General features: G+C 37.8%; 2 protein-coding genes across 4 annotated transcripts in view; one reads left to right on the forward strand and one right to left on the reverse strand.

Annotated features, from left to right (window-relative positions):
• Positions 1-12,304, forward strand: part of LOC129770159 (uncharacterized) — a 16,802-nt gene extending 4,498 nt beyond the window's left edge. The window contains exons 1-4 of one of the 2 annotated variants that reach the window (XM_055772816.1): positions 10,179-10,951; positions 11,176-11,451; positions 11,512-11,619; positions 11,937-12,304. In XM_055772816.1, the coding sequence (XP_055628791.1) occupies positions 11,441-11,451; positions 11,512-11,619; positions 11,937-12,198 (381 nt within the window). In that variant the 5' untranslated portion in view covers positions 10,179-10,951; positions 11,176-11,440 and the 3' untranslated portion in view covers positions 12,199-12,304. Of the gene's footprint in view, positions 1-10,178; positions 10,952-11,175; positions 11,452-11,511; positions 11,620-11,936 lie in introns of those variants that run through there. The other variant, XM_055772815.1, reaches the window with a different exon arrangement.
• Positions 50-10,939, reverse strand: LOC129770158 (ankyrin repeat, SAM and basic leucine zipper domain-containing protein 1). Of its 2 annotated transcripts, XM_055772814.1 has the most exons (5): positions 10,749-10,939; positions 10,228-10,692; positions 9,687-10,174; positions 7,773-7,867; positions 7,006-7,709 (listed from the first exon to the last, which is right to left on the reverse strand). In XM_055772814.1, the coding sequence occupies exons 1-4, from the start codon at positions 10,830-10,832 to the stop codon at positions 7,789-7,791; spliced, it is 1,116 nt and encodes a 371-aa protein (XP_055628789.1). In that variant the 5' UTR covers positions 10,833-10,939; the 3' UTR covers positions 7,006-7,709; positions 7,773-7,788. The 2 variants fall into 2 exon arrangements, with proteins under 2 accessions (XP_055628788.1, XP_055628789.1); XM_055772813.1 differs by lacking the exons at positions 7,006-7,709; positions 7,773-7,867 and adding an exon at positions 50-493 and having other exon boundaries at positions 10,749-10,938.
• Positions 12,305-15,642: the final 3,338 nt, after the last annotated feature.

Below are 15,642 nucleotides of genomic sequence, written 5' to 3' on the forward strand. Positions count from 1 at the left end.
AGTCGACTTCATGGAGGATGTTTCGGATTGAATCGGAACGCAAATCAAACATTCTGAAAATATTCTATTTTATTGCCTTCATAACAATCATCACAATCACTATTTATTGGACTTAACATTTTTACAACGTAATGAAGCCACTTAGTGTTTCAGCTTTCGATAGACTAGGAGAGAGACCACTCCCGAGAGGAACAAGACTTTCACGGCAGACGTTAGCCAAGATTTACCAACACTTGGGATGCTGTCAGCATCCACAAGTAGCACTGGTTTTACTTTTGTTGCCGCTTCGATTCGTCCCAAGGCCTCTTCGAGACCGGCGATAGTATTGTCCAGTTGGTTCACGTTTTCGAAACATTCCACCAATTCAGGCTTGTACTGCGGGTCGAACTTTATACTAGTAGAGCTCATCATATTGTCGACGTAGATCAGGGAAGCCTGCATGATGGTCAACTGTTTCAGGTGGTTACAGAGGATCTCAAAAATGTCGAAGCAGCTGTGGATGGAAAGATGACGAACTTGGTAAGTTAACGTGAATTTGTTATGACTGTATTATTTCGTGAACCTGACGATTGTCCTAAATACGGAAATGGGTATAATATCGTTTATCGCAATATTCCCATATATACAGCCATTCCATGTGAAACCGATATAGTGGTTCTCAGATTTCCATGAAAAGTGGTAGTTTAGCTGCAAAAATTAGTATTTTTTTTTGACGTGGGACTACGTCTAACCGGAATATATGGAGGGTAAAATGAAAACCTAAACACAGAACATGCAGGAAAAAATGAAAGATTTCGAATGCTTATAGCTCGAACATTTCGTACTGGATAGGAGAGATGTTTGCATCACTTGATAGGGAATATTTCTACGCATCTATCGCAACTAACAAAATGTTGTTTTTCATTAGATAAACAATTGAATAACTGTAAAATATTAGGCGTTATCTAAACGCCCTAACTGCATCGTTTTGATTGGCCCGATTTACGGTTTCCCTAACACATCCATCAAAACCAAGCAGCCTTGGGGAAATCGGCATTGTAAATACATGAAAGTAGGGGGACTTTTGTTCTCATCGAAAAATGTTCCCTAACACAGACTTTAAAACCAAGCAGCGAAATCGGCATTGCAAGCACACGAAAGAGCCTAGAGGCGAGTGAACTGAAAAGTTTAAACCCTCTTAAAGCCAAAAAGAAGAAAAAGAACACACGAAAGTAGGGGGAGCTTTTGTTCCCACCGAAATGTGTTCCCTAATAGAGATTTCTAAACCAAGGTGCCTGGAGAAATCGGTATTTCAAATTCATGCAAGTCGGGGGTATTTTTGTTCCGACTGGAATGTGTTTCCCTAACACAGACTTCAAATCCATGAAGCGTGGGGAAATCGGCATTGCGAATTCATACAAATCGGGGGTATTTTTGTTCCGATTGAAATGTGTTTCCCTAACACAGACTTCAAAACCGAGGTTTCTGGGGAAATCGGCTCTGCAAATAAATGCAAACTGCGAGTACTTTTGTCCTCGCTTTCCTTTGTGCAGAGTGGAATATGTCTGTCCTAACATGATCTTCTAAACTTAGGAACCTGGGAAAATCGTGCAGACACTAGAAGCGAATGAACTTCCCAGTTTCAAGCAAATTCGAGATTCGAGAAGTATGTACACTTTTGGGATGTAAACTTCAGAGGGAAATGTAAAATAAAATAATCGTTTGATAATTTTTTTTTTGTCTTTATTGGAAAGATTTTCAGCCTTAGGCTGGTTCATCAAACGTTTGATAATTCTTCCGTACATATATTTTGTTCTAGTCATCATACCAAACGTAAAAGGTCCGTCATTAAATTTACTTGTAACGAAGAACAATCAATCACAATAAATGAATTGACTTTACACGGCATTTGTTCATTTTTTTCACTCACAGAGCAAATATATTGAACTCAATTGAATTTGGAAACTGTTTCATTCAATCAAGAATTTAATCAATACAAACGAATGATTGCTAAGCTAAGGTAGTTTCACGTGAACCTTGCGGTTATATCATAGATATAACCCACTAATTTTTTTTATTTTTTCGTTAGGGTGACCATTTTCATTTTAGGGTGGTTCAAAAAATCAATTATTTCACATTTTCCCAAAAATTACTTTTTTTTCAAAAAATCATAACTTTTGAATCACTGGATCGTTTCACATGATCGATATAGCAAATTGAAGCCAATGACTTTTTGGGCCTGATTGTCTAAAAGGTCAAAACTTTGAGTGCTTTGTGGCACCCCTAAATCAAGTCCGATTGAGCTGAAATTTTGCACAGGTCTTTCTGGGGCCAGAAAACAAAATGTACATGGTCGGTCCTTTAAATTCGATTTTTTTTTCAATACTTTCATTACCTCTCAGGTCGGTCGATTTCGGTCGAATTTTTTTCGAGATGACACCAGATCTCGACGTTTCATGCATTTTCGAGGATGAAAAAATTAAAAGTTTGAGCGCTTTGGGGCACCCCTAAATCATGTCCGATTGAGCTGAAACTTTGCACAGATAATTTTTTTGGCCCAATAAACGAAATGTACATGGTCGGTTTTTGAAATTCGATGATGAATTTTTTTTCCATACATCTATTGCAACCCTAATAAACATGTGTGTTAATCGAAATGACCTCCTCTATTCTTGCTGCAATTTGAAACACATTAACACATTACCCAGCAAACATTAAATCGTATAATTTTGCACGTGCCAAGTCTTACAAGAAATCCGAATAAATCATAATCGCATATAATATCAATCAAAGTATGTATCGTGTATATTTGAAATCGCATAAAATGTAAAAACTCGATTTTATATACCATTGTCAAATTAAGTCGCAATTTGGTATAACAAACATCAATTCTATGATGTTCATTGTCGTAAAATATATTTAATCCGCATCATATGCGTATATTACACTGATGCAGTTTGTGTGTCGTATAAGTGTATAATTTAAATCGATTCAGTACTGTAGTAAATCGTGTTGCATGCTGAAGAAAATCATAAAACAATGAATCATATTATATCCTAATAAAGAACATATTACATCATATTGAAATGTCAATGAAATGCTGATGCACGCGAAAGTTTTAACCGCTGTTGAATTAAATTTCAGACAGCCGCGCGAGATAGCTGGTGGATGATAATCCAGACGACCGGAGTTCGAATCCACATCGGAGCAGTTTCCACCAAACATCAATCTGTGCCATTTTAAACATTCATATTCCACTCCCAACATAAGTCAATCAAACAATTATTATTTCTACAAACATAAATGCTCATATATAAAAATGGCGATTCGTGAGGCTATAATAAACATTTAACGAAAATATTTTGCGCCATTTGTTTTTTTTCTATGTCTGTAATAAAGTCGTATTTGGTGCTTTGACAATTCATGAATATATTCATATTAGATCGCAATTCAATTTCAACATGATCGCTATTATAGCCGGTCAAAGTTGCATATTCATCCAAACAAATTCGGTAAGCATTTGCCATGTATGTATATGGCCTCCACTTTTGCATGCATTTGCCAGTTAGGCGCATTATATGCCAAGCAAATTTTAGGGCATATGATGTTATATATACGCTTGTTATGCGATTTAATGTTTGCTGGGTAAATTCCACCTGTTTGATCACCACGTATCCAACACGTTTGGATCAAAAAACAACAAATGAAAAAATATCCTCTCTTCCCCTCTCTCTCTCTCTCTCTCTCTCTCTTTTTCTCTCTCTCTCTCTCTCTCTTTCTCTCTCTCTCTCTCTTTTTTTTCTCTCTCTCTCTTTTTTTTTCTCTCTCTCTCTCTTTTTCTCTCTTTCTCTCTATCTCTCTCTCTCTCTCTCTCTCTCTCTCTTTTTCTCTCTCTATCCATGTGGTACCCAAGTCGGTGAACCCACTCAACGTCCGCCCGCTGCGTATCATTGAGAATTTCTGGGCAAACCTGAAGCGTAATAATTTTGTCGCGAAAAAGAAGGAATTGATAAATAAAATTAAGAAAAAAGTCATAAATATGCCTACACGCATGTTTTTGTCAGCCATGTTCCGGTTAACTGCCGGAAGGCCGCTCGCAAGAGCGTAGATTTTTTTTGCAAGTAAGCTAATATGATTACCTTCCATGGGAAATTTGTCAAACTCAATTATTTGCCTTAGTTTTTTTTAATCACCATCCATTTTTATCATCCATTTTTTCCATGCAAACGTTAAGTGGTCAGGGCCATTGATAGAGAATTGTATGGTACTCTCTTTCTTTCTTCTTTTATCTCTTTTTTTCTTTGTCTCTGTTTATTTCTCTCTTTTTCTTTGTCTCTCTCTCTCTCTCTCGCCCATTGCACCGCGCTGCAGTTACTGATCATCAGCATTTCAATCCGTCTCCTGTCACAGGGATAACGATGTCTTCCGCGAAGCCTATGATCTCCAACCTTCTAGGCCGATTCGACTTTAGCACGCCATCGTACCGTTCCAAAGCGATGGATACTAGATAGAACCCTGCGGAACTCCCACCTTCCCGGTTGTCACCATCAATGGGATGACCCACGACCACGTTCATGTTTCAGAAACAACTCCAAAATCTGCGACAAGTGTGTAGACCACTTTTTGAACTGCTGTAGACATGTTTTTGCTGTTAATACGTTTCCTGTTTATACGCCAATTTTTGCGAACTTCGATAGGGTATTCACAGTCATTGAAATTTTGTGCGATCTTGTCGAGAACTTGGATACATGATTAAGTCGTCCCTCCAACCAGTAATTTTAGATTTCACGCTGCACTACATGAAGTAGATCTTGCGCAGGACTATTTGAAAATCAAAGAATTATCTCTGAATTTGTCAGCATTGTGAGCAGAGACCGATGAAAGAAGAATTAGTCTCAAGATAAGCAAGCTAGGTGAAAGGCTTATCGGGCCCGAGTTAACAATGAAGGTGGAAAAAGGGCGGGAATGTTGGAGTGCATTTATCGTTTCCATCGGGAGTTAAAAAAGCGAAACGAATTATCAAAAGTAGTTATTAACATCTGACGGTGAACTGAAAATGTTTGTATGGCGAAGTTGGGTTTCTTCAAGTGAAAATAGATGTTAACGGGTGGGAATAAATATGATACACTTATTCGAGGTATATAAATTATCCGTTGAGGGATTCCGAAGAGGTTTTTAAAAAAATTAAACTCGACTACATCGGATCAAATCTAGAGTTAAAATTTCGTTTCGGAAAGAATCGAAGCATTGTTCTCCGATAAACTAAATTCCCTGAAACGATAACCCGCAGGCTGTATCGTATTTTGCTAATGCTGGATGCTGAGCCGTTCGGGATAGCGCGGGCGCGCTATGCTGGATGCTTTCGCGTTCGATCCGGTCTTCTGGTATGTTTTCATCTGTGGTTTCGATGATGGTGCCGACGATGATATTGCGTTTGATAACTTATATAGTTAGAATAAATTCAGCATATGTAAATGCTGGTGGTGAGAAATCACTAAAGTGGACCCTACTTCAGGTGGATAAATCACTGCAAAAGAGTGAGACGACTCATTCTCTCTTTCTTCCACTCGTACTTATGGGAAATTGAATGTGTTTGCTGTCAGCAGATGTAAACAACACTCATTTTTAAATCCATTTTTTTAATTAATTTACATCGATGGTCAATTTATTGCCATGACCGATAAGAGTGAGTAGAAAGAATTGATGGCAGTTGAAATCAATTAACGGATCCAAAATGGCCCTTCACTGCTGTTTACTCGAGTATGATGAGAACAATTCAAAATAAATATAGGCATATGTAAACGGGTCGTACATCTTTATATATAAATATATCATGACAGGAGAACGGCTGATCAGATCTGCGTCATCCATATATTTTGTGAGTTTGTCTCCACCCAAATTAGAACAATAATTTTTTTCAAATCATCTTAAATACTTGATCGTGAGTTCAAAACTCAGGGCCCTCATTGACCATCTTTGTGTTGTTACAGAATAGCTACGTCCACGCAACAATCATCTGCGATGGAGATCGATCCACGGTCGAAATAAGATCGATTCATCCATACAACTGCTCTGCTCTGCCAGACACATCGGGCTACTGTTCTATAAATAACTCCCTTACGAATACCCTTACGCCTAAATGGCTATTGTGTGAATGTACCATATGTAATGGTATAGAAGGAATACTGGCGAATGGCAACTGTGTAATGTGCTAATTATAGATATGATAACCATGTGACATGTACACGATTAAAATTCGGCTCTGTTACAGCTAAAATGCTAATGAGCCTTAAATAAATAAATGGGATAAAAAAAAATCTTAAATACTTTGAAGAATATTTAAGATGATTAAAAAAAATTGACTGCCTTTTTCTTATATATAAAAGAAGGATATTTATAACAAAAAGGAAAAAATCGGAAATAAGAGGTACGCATATGTATGTTTCGCAGTGAAAATCATCATTTGGATCAATTTTACAGATCTGAACGATTGCATACAAACACTCTGAAATATATTCGTTATTTTTTGCTAACCAAAAATATTCTCCAGAAATAAATTATATGACAGAACAACGTTTGCTGGGTCAGCTAGTTTATCATAACTTCAAATTGCATGAAGAAATTTATGAATATTTTCATTATATAAATTCGGGCTAGTGTAAGCGATTGATGTGATTTCTATAAATCTCATCATATTTCTTCACATGAATATATCCCTAGTCTAAACCCATCGTAACTCTATTTACTTTGATGTTGTGACGCTTAAAGATTTCTTTTTCGTTTTCCTCATAATATGTTCGATAAATAAATTTCTCATTTCGGTAAATTTGATTTTTCATTGAATTACGAAACAATGACTTGATGCCGAAGATTGATTAGAGGGGTGACATACAAATGAAACACAAATTTCTGCATTACTCGAGATTTAATGAACAGTTCTGCGATTGGACCCATGAACTTGCTCATAGTAAGAAAGCGTGGATGTTTGAAAGTATTGATAACAAAACACAAATTTTTGGGCGGGAAGAAGTTTGCCGGGTCAGCTAGTGTGTTATAAATTTGCTCATGCTACGCTCGCGTGTGATCAGAATTTCATTTCATATGCATATACAACTTCTATATAGGGTAGATAGGGGCAATATGGTCCCCCTAAGAACGAAACGTCCTAAATCATGTAGGAACATCTATAAATTATGCTACATATTAAAATCTCACAATTTGGAACCTTATTGATCGATGTAGATTGTATGAATACGTTTTAAAAAAGATTTATGTGGGAAAATTACACTTTTAAAAATGTGTTCCATTTTCATCGATCGAAAACACTACGGGGCAAAATGGGCCACCATGCGGGGCAATATGACAATAATTTAAGCATGCTTTCGTAGGGGAATAACGAAACGAGTTCATAAAACGAAAGCTTATTCTATTTTGCAACTTATACGTGTATTTCATTGGATTCCATTCAGTTTGCATGTACAAAAAATAACAATGTGATCAAAGTGATTGGACTACAATTTTACGTTGCTCCAATCAGAAACAGAGAATATTTGTGCATCGATAGCATTGATTCCGTTTATCGCCATCCGTAGAGGAACTGAATTGTGTCCCACAGTAGCAACATAAGGTGTCCTGTGGAATATTCTATAATGGTTATTCCTTGCTCAGCACCCTGCGCTCATCTGCCTTTCCCTCCGCATTGCTAGGATTTTGGAATTTTTGGCCTGCACCTGTTGAATAAAGATAATAATTTTTAGTTTACTTGCTGCTCCTATAGAAAAAAAGATAGTTACTGGAATCACTGATGTTTTATCGACGTTGAATTGTCTTCCTGGTGGAGTGTTGTATTTCTGCTGTACGTCCTCCAGTAAAACGTAATATTTCCCGACTGCAACGCGATTGAATCATTTAGTCCTAGCAGCGGATGTTACTTCTGATGTCCGAAGTGAGATTTGTGGGTGACACTTTCAAAAACCAGCCAGCCAATCTATTCCGACAAAATGTTGCTTTTGACTATTTTGAGAAATATGGAGCAGCAAAGGGTCTGCACAACGTAGATAACGTTTAAGTGATTCTCGCGGGACACAATGCACTAAGGATGCTTGTCACTCTGTCGTACTTCTTCTCGCTGCATCGGTGGCCGCGTTCAAGGACGGTTACTACTTTTTACAATCGGATGTTCTGATATAATTCCGCACCATGCAGGGGTTAGACATCAATTGAATATAGGCTACCCAAAATCAAAATCAATTTGGCGTCATTTGTTTATCAACATATCATTTACGAGGATCGAAATCGAAAAATGCGCTGCTTTATTCTAACTGCATGAGCGATTTTCATATTTCGGTTTCACATGGAGGTGTTCACATTTAACATGGAGTTTAAAGTTAGCTACTATTCGACTATATAACCGGACCGAATTGTGAACAACAGTAATTGATTGAACCAAAATGTCAGTGAACCGCAGCAATATTGGGTACTCTGGCAATATGAGGGATTTGACGTTTTAGTCGTACCCCTGGCACCATGATTCCACATCTAACTATTTCCAACTATGTTTACAAATTTTGACAGCTGTTATAGGTTATGTTGAAAAAATACCTGGTCATAATGCCCCAAGCAGGTATGCCCATTCCGCCCCGTACAATTACGCTCAATAAAAATGAATCGTTCTTTTACATGAAACGGCAAAGCAGCGCAATAAATCAGTGAAAATGTTCAGAAATAATACCAGTACGAATTGATACAAAGAGCAGAGTCATAACTTTCAGCATGGAGCGTACAGAGCTTATTTCGTTGACTGTTATATGTTTTTCGTGATAATCAGTCAATGTGATATTTCGCTCAATATCTTTATTCAACAATTGTATTTGAAAACGGGTTTCACGGAGATACTTAATAAGAGCATTTCTAACACAATTGTTGGCAAATAAGTGTTATTGGTTCAATAACAAGCCCAAACGAACGGTGGCTCATTTCGCCCCGCCTGGTCATATTGCCCCTATCTACCCTATATTTTTATTTGTTCATCGGAACACATCGTTCACACATTTTACTTCAGTATTGATTGTTATTTTTTTCAAATGTATTCTAATGGCGGATTTACATTAGGGAGATCTATAGCTATAGATGGATTTATTCACCTGAAAATAGGTGTAAACGGATGAGAATAAATATGATACACTTATTCGAGGTATATATAACTTGAATCAATTCAGCATATGTAAACGCTTGTGAATTTCTCATTGGTGAGAAATCACTAAATTTGGATGCAGTTCTACTTCAGGTGAATAAATTCACCGAAAATATGAATATATTCATTATAGAAATTCACGCTAGTGTAAACGGTTGATACGATTTCTATAAATCTCATCATATTTCTTCACATGAATATATCACTAGTCTAAACCCACCCTAAGACTCGTGTCAGTGAAGCGCCACACAGTCTGATAAGTCAATTGATTTATCTACGTACAAGAATCAAAACAAACGGTTTGCTTTGCTTTTCTCTCACAAACACTATTGCCCCATGAAAACACGTGCTTTTACCTATACTACTACAATGGTCACTGGTCCCAGGAAAACTAGAGATTTTTTCCGATTCACAGATTTTGAGTCACACCTCAATATTATGTTCACCCAACATGTGTTAGTGTAAACTGTAAACGTCTACTCAATCAAATCAATTACTAATATGCACCACTTACTCATATTTGTGATCCTTAGGAAACTTCCTCAAACTTCCTTTTTTCCAGTCGTGCTGATGAAATTTCAACAATCCGTGCAGAATCTTTTTCCTCTCGAACGGTAGAATGAACCCCAGCTCTTTGAGCTTCTCATCCGTCAATGTCAGAAACCGCATCAAATCAAAATTCTCCTTAGCGAACGTTTTCAAGTGCCGCTCGCTGTTCATCCCAAACAAAAGCAGTCCGATCTCCTGAGAATAACCAGGCATTTCCTCTTCTCCTTCGCCCTGGGAAATATCCTTATAGTTAGAGTAGTAAAGGTACTTGGCAGGAATGTCGTACGCATCTTCGGCGGCGGGAAATAAATTGACTATATCTAGGTAACCTTTAAATTCTGCCTCCTGCTTAGGGGTAAATCCTCTTCGATTGATAACATCCGTTGCGGCACCCGCTTTCAGAAGCATTTCGACTATTTCAGTGCGATGATTGTTAACAGCGTGAAATAGAGCCTACGAATGATAAACCGTTAACCAAAATCGAGAAATTTTGCGCTTCAGCCTACCGTAAATCCCTCATTATCAGTCGCTTCAAGCGAGGCCTGATCGATGATCAACTTTACAACCTCAGTGTGACCATTTTTAATGGCGAACATCAGAGGCGTCATTCCGTAGTTATCTTTACAGTTTATAACGGCCCCGAACTCGAGCAACAGGATCGCCACCTTGTAAACGTCCACCGGGTCACGGGAAGACTCACAGGCAGCCATCAGTGCCGTTCTCAGCATCCAGGCCTGATTAACGTCGACGCGTTTTTCTTCTAGTAGGAATCGCACTATCTCAAATTGGGCTTCGCCGCAAGCTAACAAAAGAAGTGGCCAACCATGCCGCAGACATCCTGTCACGAAGTAATTATCCCGCTCTAAGACACGTTTGACTTCGTCCAGCCTCCCGTCATTTACAGCATTGTACAATACATCATCAAAATTCTCAGTTACTTTTGGAGGAGAATAGCTCCGTTTGGGTTTTGGCTGAAACAATGTTCCATGTGAATTATTAACAGGGGCAAAAAATTTCAACATTATACCTCGGATGGTTTACTGTAGACAAAATCATAACCAAAGTTTGAATCCTCGTCTGAATCGGAGTATCCAGCTGGGCGGAACATCATACTTAAAGTTTTATAGAATACACAAAATGAATTGCTGCTGATTGAAACTGTTTCGGTATGGCCAGTTCGATATGTTGTTTACAATACCGCGAACCGGCAAAAAACAAAGTATTCCTAGGGTAAGTACTTGAAATGGTATGAAAATGTATTGGTGTGTTTGATACAAAAATGAACGAGTTTCGAATTTAGAGGAGACTGGTGTTGCGCAACACGCGGAATTCCCTATGTTTCAGTTGAACCGGACGGCCGAGACCATTTATATGAGTCTTTCATTGTTGTGTTAATTTATTCTATTTATTTTTGTTGTATTCATCTAACTGACATATCCTAATGAATAATACAGGGTGGCAACACAACCAGGAAAACCGAGAAGACCAGGAAATAACCAGGATTTTTTATTTAAAACCAGAATGGATTAATATTTTCAATTATTATTTAAAACCTCCGTAGCCACAGTCAAAGCACAAAACAACGTAAGGGTGCTCATACACTGTTTGACCGATGCCAAATATTTCCCTTTTCTGACAGATAAAATTTGATCGGAAACGGATCAATCCGTGCACCTGGCATTCATGCCCTAAAGTAAACATTAGTGAACATTTCGCAATATGGCAGAAAGGTAAGTTTGATATTTTCTGTATTAGATTATTATGTAATTTGAGATTCATTTATATTTCAGGTCATTACGGTTAGACATTTCTGGATGCTCAAATAGAGCACATATTAATCTGTACACCTGGCATTCATACCTGGTAAACATTTCTACATTTTGCATTATGGCAGGAAGGTAAGTTATATTTTCCAAGACGGGTCTATGGTACTAGGTGAGGCCGTTTCGTCACTAAGTTGGTTAGGGGAGCGGTATATGAAAACAGCACGGAAGAAAGTAGAAGGGGAATTATTTGCTTGTAGCGTGAAAGAGACAGACTGATCACGAGCGAGCTTCGGCAATAGCGTATTGTGTTTTGTTTACAAACAAAACACAGTAGACTTCCAAGATGGCTGAAGAGTGGTTTTAGCAAGTTGGCCCACCTTAGTATATACTTCTAGGCGCCTTGATATTTTCTATATAAGAATATTTTCTCTTTTATGATTAACCTATAGGTTTGTGGAATCCCGCTTAATGAACGACTCGGGCGAAGAATTCAAAATTACAGCTTACCTTGATTGTGTGGATATTTTTATGCCAAAAAGGGTCGGAGAGGATGGCGGCTTCAAGAAGTACGAGGAAAAGATCCTCCAGGCTATCGAGAATGCTTCAGATAAATCGCTACAGACCTGGATCAACGCATCCCAGGCAATCAATGATGTGTTGGTACAACACTATGTTAGTGGATGCGATCAAGAAGTTCATGAAGAAGGTTAAAAAATTAATAGATTAATATTTAGGTGCACATATGTTTCATCAGTCGGAATCGGGTCGAGCTTAGAATTATATTTTTGACGTAGGATTACGTCTTTCGGGAACATATTGGGGTACAAATTGGAAATCGAAAATCGAGCACATCGTGAAAATTGTCCAATTTTAAACGCTTATTGCTCAGTCATTTCATAATATATTGATGAAATTTTTGCGTCAATCGATTTCGGCACTTCATAACATTTTTTTTATATTGAACAAAATAATATATGTCATGAAACGAACTATCGAACAATTGAAAAATTTCAACCCCTATCCAAACGGAAATACCCACTTTTGATTGGTCAAAATTGACGACACACGCGGCGGGCCCCTAATGGAGACGTCAAAGCCAAGCTGCCTGGGGGAAATCGGCATTGTAAATACATGGAAGTACTGGGAACTTTTGTTCCCACCGAAAAGTGTTCCCTCACAGAGACATCAAAACCAAGGTGCCCGGGGGAAATCGGCATTGCAAATATATGCAAGTCGGGGGCTTTTTTTATATTGCAAGTAAGGTGAGTGATACGACTAATTCTAGCAAATAAAATTTAAATTTGGAACTTTAATGTTGGTTGCTTCGTGAAATTTCATGTCAATGACCGATTGTGTGAAAAATTGAGCACAAGTGTAAGTGTAAAATTGTGTATGGTAGCAGTTGTGTAAAAATGACGTGATATATGAAACGATTCATTTCAATTTTCATTAAAAAATAGATGTGTTTTCGCTCGAAAACGGGACGATTGGTTTAAACTGTCTGTTTTGTTGTGTTCATTTTCACCCAAGGAATGGTTATACGACGAGAAAAATTGTAAAAGTGAAGAAATATTAGAAAAAGTGATTTCCCATATGCTCTACATACAGTATTAGGTGTTGTTAGTCCAATTAAAATTCGCATTGGGTTGAATAAACACTTAGAAAGTAAAGCTATAAAAGAAAAATACCTTTTCCATTTCAAATATGTTTTCTCTATATTAGAGTAACGTGTTTTTACTAATGAAAAAAATTGATAATTGTGTTCGGATTGGTTATTATCTTATATTACGTTGGTGATTTTTTTTTCTTTATTTCATCCAGACATAACAGGATCACAGAGGGCCCCACCGCCACCTCGTCTAGGATCACAGTGGGCGGTTTTCATCATATCTCGTTCCACTTCGGTATCTTTTATCTGATACGAACCATCCAACGACTGTTTACCATCCTTCTGTCTGTTTACCATCCTTTGGTAAGCACTGGTGAAGTGAACAAACAATACCCAACAATCAAACAAAACAGCCCTTTTCAGAGCCTCCAAATCAGTATTAAAGAGTTTAACGATGTAATTCTTCAACCATATCCAAAATCAACAGATAGCCTAACGGAATCCTACGTCAACTTTGCGGTCGTGTCTCGGACACAACCCTTCTGTGACTTTTTTGCTCCGGTTTGTAGTAAAATTTGTGTTTATTCTAATGAAAAAAAGTTACGTGTGTTTATAAAAAATCTTAAGCATAGCTGATGAACGATGTTAGATTTAACTCGCGAATTCAACTGAAAACAGAAAATCAAAAACGCACCCTTCTTCTTCTTCTTCAATGGCACTAACGTTCCTACAGGAACTTCGCCGTCTCAACGTAGTATTACTTGCGTCATTTTTATTAGTACTTAGTTGAGATTTCTATGCCAAATAATACGCCTTGAATGCATTCTGAGTGGCAAGCTCTAGAATACGCGTGATCACAGTGCAAGTCGGAGGAAATTTCTCTGACGAAAAATTCCCCCGACCAGAACGGGAATCGAACCCGAACACCCGGCATGTTAGTTATGACGCTAACCACTCGGCCAAGGGAGCACAACGCACCCTTAATGTGTTTTTAATAGACCTTTCGTGCAAATCGATAAACAGTCATCACAGCCCTGTTGATAAGTAGTATACTGTTTATTTAGTTCTCCCCCTGTTTTCTTCGCAACCATTGCGATAATTTGTTCAATGGTTTGGTCTTCAAATTCTCTTTGGTTGTGCTGGTTGCTACGTATCAACATTTCTCTGGTAAAATGCCTGCCGTATGAAATCTTAGGTTTGCGCTTAACACTCTTAGGACGAAATGATTAAAAGCTGCTGTACTCGGATTCTCCTCCGTTAATGCTGCTGCGTGAAGTGTGACTAAGAATTGTACCAGATTTATCGTCATCTTCAGATTCGGTCTCAGTATCGGATTCAGCTACCGACCGAGACAGTTGCCGCGTTACTGTTTTTCGATTAGCAGGACTTGCATGAGCATCACCGTCCACATGAAACATAGGTAATAGGCCCTATCGGGACAGGTGTGGCAATATATCGATTCTGTTCCACCACGGATCACTTGCCATGTTGGAAGGCTTAAATAGCGTTGTTACATACAAACAGCCACTTTTCTCCTGCTTGCATGGCCAAATGATGAATCGCACGATCACGGTCAGGACCTGCTGCTGCAAGCTGCGGTAAAGGAACCATTTTTGTTCTTCAGATCTATCTCTTCGATTATTTATTTATTTATTTATTCATTTCGTCAAACAAATGTAGACTACACACTTATACACTAATGTTACAATGTTTTCTTAGGTTAAAAATTATTTTTGCGGTACATGTTTCTTTTTAGCTGTTTTTTATTCATTGTTGTGTCAATTATTTCGCAGTGCTGATTGTATATACGCATCATGCGATTGATAGGGGCGTTATTTGCATAATTTGTTCTGGATGTTTTGGTTAGAAACAAATTTCGCGTTCTTAGTTGACGCCCAGGTACATAGAAATTTAGTTTTTCTAGTAATTCAGCTGACTATACTCGTTGCGAAATTAGGTCATTAACAAAAGAAAGTATTGCAAAAATTCGATTAGGTGCAGCGGTCAGGACCAATTCTATAGCACCATATGACGTCTTCAACGACAGTAGCCATTTTCATCTACAATATTGTTTACTTTGAAAAATGACAGCGCCCGCATACAAGATAGTATCCGACTCGACAAACTGTCTATGTGATAACCGTGTTTGTCATTCATTCCAAATAGCTGTATTTCGCCAAATAGTTTTATGTCAAATTTCTGACAAATAGGTGTAATTATGGTTGTAAAATATTTTTGTCAAACATGAAATTTGTACTAAATTTTGACCAATTTTTTTCTGTCAAAAATTTTTAAATATTTGACTATTTGACCTTAAGTACAAAGATACACATCCAGATTTCCGTAGGAGTTTTGCTGCTGTTTTTGCAGCCAGTACCTTTAGAGTAGTTGCAGAGTTGAGGATAAATTGCTGAGGACTAAATCAAGCTTTTTCTTAACGTCAGCTGCTTCAGTCTGCCAGGAAAAAACCAGGAATTTCATAATACAAATTAAGTTGCCACCCTGATAATATCACAGCGTATCATAAAAGTACATCTAACCACGTT

This window comes from Toxorhynchites rutilus, chromosome 2 (genome assembly GCF_029784135.1).
Source record: "Toxorhynchites rutilus septentrionalis strain SRP chromosome 2, ASM2978413v1, whole genome shotgun sequence".
Taxonomy (NCBI): Eukaryota; Metazoa; Arthropoda; class Insecta; order Diptera; family Culicidae; genus Toxorhynchites; species Toxorhynchites rutilus.

What these genes read in the sequence shown, in the direction of transcription:
- LOC129770158 (XM_055772813.1), bottom strand. Translation starts at nt 10,832, where the DNA reads ATGATGTTCCGCCCAGCTGGATACTCCGATTCAGACGAGGATTCAAAC. An exon ending in CTGATAATGAGGGATTTACG is followed by an intron (nt 10,175 to 10,227) that starts GTAGGCTGAAGC and finishes TATCATTCGTAG; the next exon opens with GCTCTATTTCACGCTGTTAA. An exon ending in CCTAAGGATCACAAATATGA is followed by an intron (nt 494 to 9,686) that starts GTAAGTGGTGCA and finishes TTCCATCCACAG; the next exon opens with CTGCTTCGACATTTTTGAGA.